At 54.3% G+C, this 3314-nt stretch overlaps 1 protein-coding gene across 1 annotated transcript in view; it reads right to left on the reverse strand.

Moving 5' to 3' along the window:
* PLEKHA7 (pleckstrin homology domain containing A7) overlaps positions 1-3314 on the reverse strand; it is a gene marked incomplete at its 5' end in the record, with an annotated part of 105209 nt that overhangs the window by 42615 nt on the left and 59280 nt on the right. Inside the window, 3 exon segments of the mRNA XM_018572801.1 lie at positions 437-537; positions 2186-2258; positions 2370-2479. Coding sequence (XP_018428303.1) covers positions 437-537; positions 2186-2258; positions 2370-2479 — 284 coding nt within the window.

The raw sequence follows: 3314 nt of genomic DNA on the forward strand, positions 1-3314 counted from the left end.
CCGCACACACCCCACCCCCCTCCCCACCCCCGCTATTGTCTATTCACTGCAATATACAGAGGGGGATAGACACACACAGATCTGTACACCCGCTGTGCCCATTATGAGGGGCTCCCACCATCCCTGTGCTGAGTTCCCGGGTCTGTACCCCCGCTGTGCCCATTATGAGGGGCCCCCACCATCCCTGTGCTGAGTTCCCGGGTCTGTCCAGTAGGGGGAGATGTCCAGGGATATTGGCGGGGGGGGGACAGGCCCTGCAGTGCCCAGCTCCTGAGCAGCCAATCACACGGCCCGATCACTGACTTGCCATGCAATCATTGAGGTGTCTCGGGGGAGGAGAAGGGTGACGGGTGCAGAGAGAGTACAAACTTCATATGTTAGAAGGAGGAGAGTGATGCGGGGAGCCAGTGCAGGCGCTGACAGAGTGACAGGTTACCTTGAAGGAGTACTTGCGGTTGATCCGGTCCTCGGGCCCCGGGGGGGAGATGACGTACCCCGGGAGGGGAATGCTGCCCAGTATGGACTCCTCTTTGCTATCTGTGATAAGAAAGCAGAATGAGCGCTCGCTCTGGATTCACATGGAGGACGCACAGATTGCACCACAGACCGGGAGAACGCATTTCCCAGCCGCACCTCCCCCGATACGTCCCCCCTCCATCTGATCACCTCACCCTGCGGGCCGCACACTGCCGTACCCTGCAGCGCGTCACCCGAAAAACATCTACAGGGACAGCGGCGGTCAGAGGGAGGAGGAGAGCCGGAATGTGGCACCAGGACAGAGAATTTCACAAAGAGGGAATGTGATGCACAGAAACCCCCCCGAATGTGCAGAGGCATTGGAGGTGATGTAACGGGGCGATCGCTGACCCCCCGCTATCCTAGAATGTACAGAGTTATAAATGTAGATGTAACTGGGCCACCCCCTACCTCCTTCCCCCACCCCAGAATGTGCAGTCATAGAGGAAGATGTAATGGGGTGATCCTTGAAAGCCCATACCCAAAATAGAGCCATAGATGGGGTGTCATGGAGGTGGCCCCCAGACTCTCATCTGTGTAGTAATATTGACAATAGTCAGACAGCAAATGGCAAAACCCCCACCCACAGAATGTGAAGAACCATAGGGGGATGTAATGGGGGCGACCCCTACCCCCTCCTAATGTGAAGAACCATAGGGGGATGTAATGGGGGCGACCCCTACTCCCTCCTAATGTGAAGAACCATCGGGGGATGTAATGAGGGCGACCCCTACCCCCCCATCTAATGTGAAGAACTATAGGGGGATGTAATGGGGGCGACCCCTACTCCCTCCTAATGTGAAGAACCATCGGGGGATGTAATGAGGGCGACCCCTACCCCCCCATCTAATGTGAAGAACTATAGGGGGATGTAATGGGGGCGACCCCTACCCCCTCCTAATGTGAAGAACCATAGGGGGATGTAATGGGGGCGACCCCTACTCCCTCCTAATGTGAAGAACCATCGGGGGATGTAATGAGGGCGACCCCTACCCCCCCTCCTAATGTGAAGAACTATAGGGGGATGTAATGAGGGCGACCCCTACCACCCACCTCCTAATGTGAAGAACCATCGGGGGATGTAATGGGGGCGACCCCTACTACTCCTAATGTGAAGAACCATCGGGGGATGTAATGTGGGCGACCCCTACCCCCCTCCTAATGTGCAGAACCATAGGGAGATGTAATGCGGGCGACCCCTACCCCCTCCTAATGTGAAGAACCATAGGGGGATGTAATGGGGGCAACCCTACGCCCCACTGTGAAGAACCACAGGGGGATGTAATGGGGGCGACCCCTACCCCCCCTCCTAATGTGAAGAACCATAGGGGGATGTAATGAGGGCGACCCCTACCCCCCCTCCTAATGTGAAGAACCATAGGGGGATGTAATGAGGGCGACCCCTACCCCCCCTCCTAATGTGAAGAACCATAGGGGGATGTAATGAGGGCGACCCCCTACCCCCCCTCCTAATGTGAAGAACCTTCGGGGGATGTAATGAGGGCGACCCCCTACCCCCCCCTCCTAATGTGAAGAACTATAGGGGGATGTAATGGGGGAGACCCCTACCCCCCCTCCTAATGTGAAGAACCTACGGGGGATGTAATGAGGGCGACCACCACCCCCTCCTAATGTGAAGAACCATCGGGGGCGACCCCTGACCTCTCACCTTTGTAGTAAAACAGGCAATAGTCGGACAGCAGAAACCATCTTCTCTTCCAGAGCTTCATCCCCGAGCTGTCCTATAATGGAGGTCACAGATAATAGAGAGGCACAATGATTGTCCGACACTTGGGAGGAGGAGGATCCGCCATGTTGGGGGAAGATTTGGGAGAGGAGCGGATGGGACTCACCTGTTTGTAGAGCCATCCTCTCACCAGAACCGGAACGTTCGGGTTCCTCTTGATGGATTGATCTCTCTTCCCAAAACTGTAGACTTTGCTGTTGGACTTGGAAACCTGGAAACGCAACAGAAGGTGTGTGACGGTGTCGCCTGCTCTTGAAGTAACCCGTTCATGGATGACAAATGTCGGGGGAGCAGCAACTATTGTCAATGGACATTCCCGCTAACGATGCGAACAGTCCGCACGCCGCGAACCGCCAGGAAATACGGAACTGCGGCCATCGGCACTACGATATAACAGATTTGGTATCCAGGTGGATAAATCAATGGCTGAGGGCCGATCAGAACGCACCCGGCCCCAACAAAGAGCCGATCACACAATGTGTTGGGTCTCCTCTTCTGACAACACGCATGTGGAGGTGTCAGCCCCCCGCCATTCATCTTTGGATCTTTGGGGAGGGGATAGAGATTTGAGGGCCATGACCCCCATCATGTACCCCTATACATATCTGAGGAACAAGCCTAGGAATACAACCACCATCATGTACCCCTATACATATCTGAGGAACAAGCTTAGGAATACAACCCCCATCATGTAACCCTATACATATCTGAGGAGCAAGCCTAGGAATACAACCCCCATCATGTACCCCTATACATATCTGAGGAACAAGCCTAGGAATACAACCTCCATCATGTACCTGTATACATATCTGAGGAACAAGCCTAGGGATACAACCCCCATCATGTACCCCTATACATATCTGAGGAACAAGCCTAAGAATACAACCCCCATCATGTACCCCTATACATATCTGAGGAACAAGCCTAGGAATACAATCCCCATCATGTACCCCTATACATATCTGAGGAGCATGACCCTGATCATGTGACCCTGCAGTATAATTCCCTTATAGAAGCATTCCTTTGTTTGGGGTCATCATCTGCCCTCGGG

Source organism: Nanorana parkeri, unplaced genomic scaffold (assembly GCF_000935625.1).
Source record: "Nanorana parkeri isolate BGI_ZX_2015 unplaced genomic scaffold, ASM93562v1 scaffold2136, whole genome shotgun sequence".
In the NCBI taxonomy this organism is placed as follows: Eukaryota; Metazoa; Chordata; class Amphibia; order Anura; family Dicroglossidae; genus Nanorana; species Nanorana parkeri.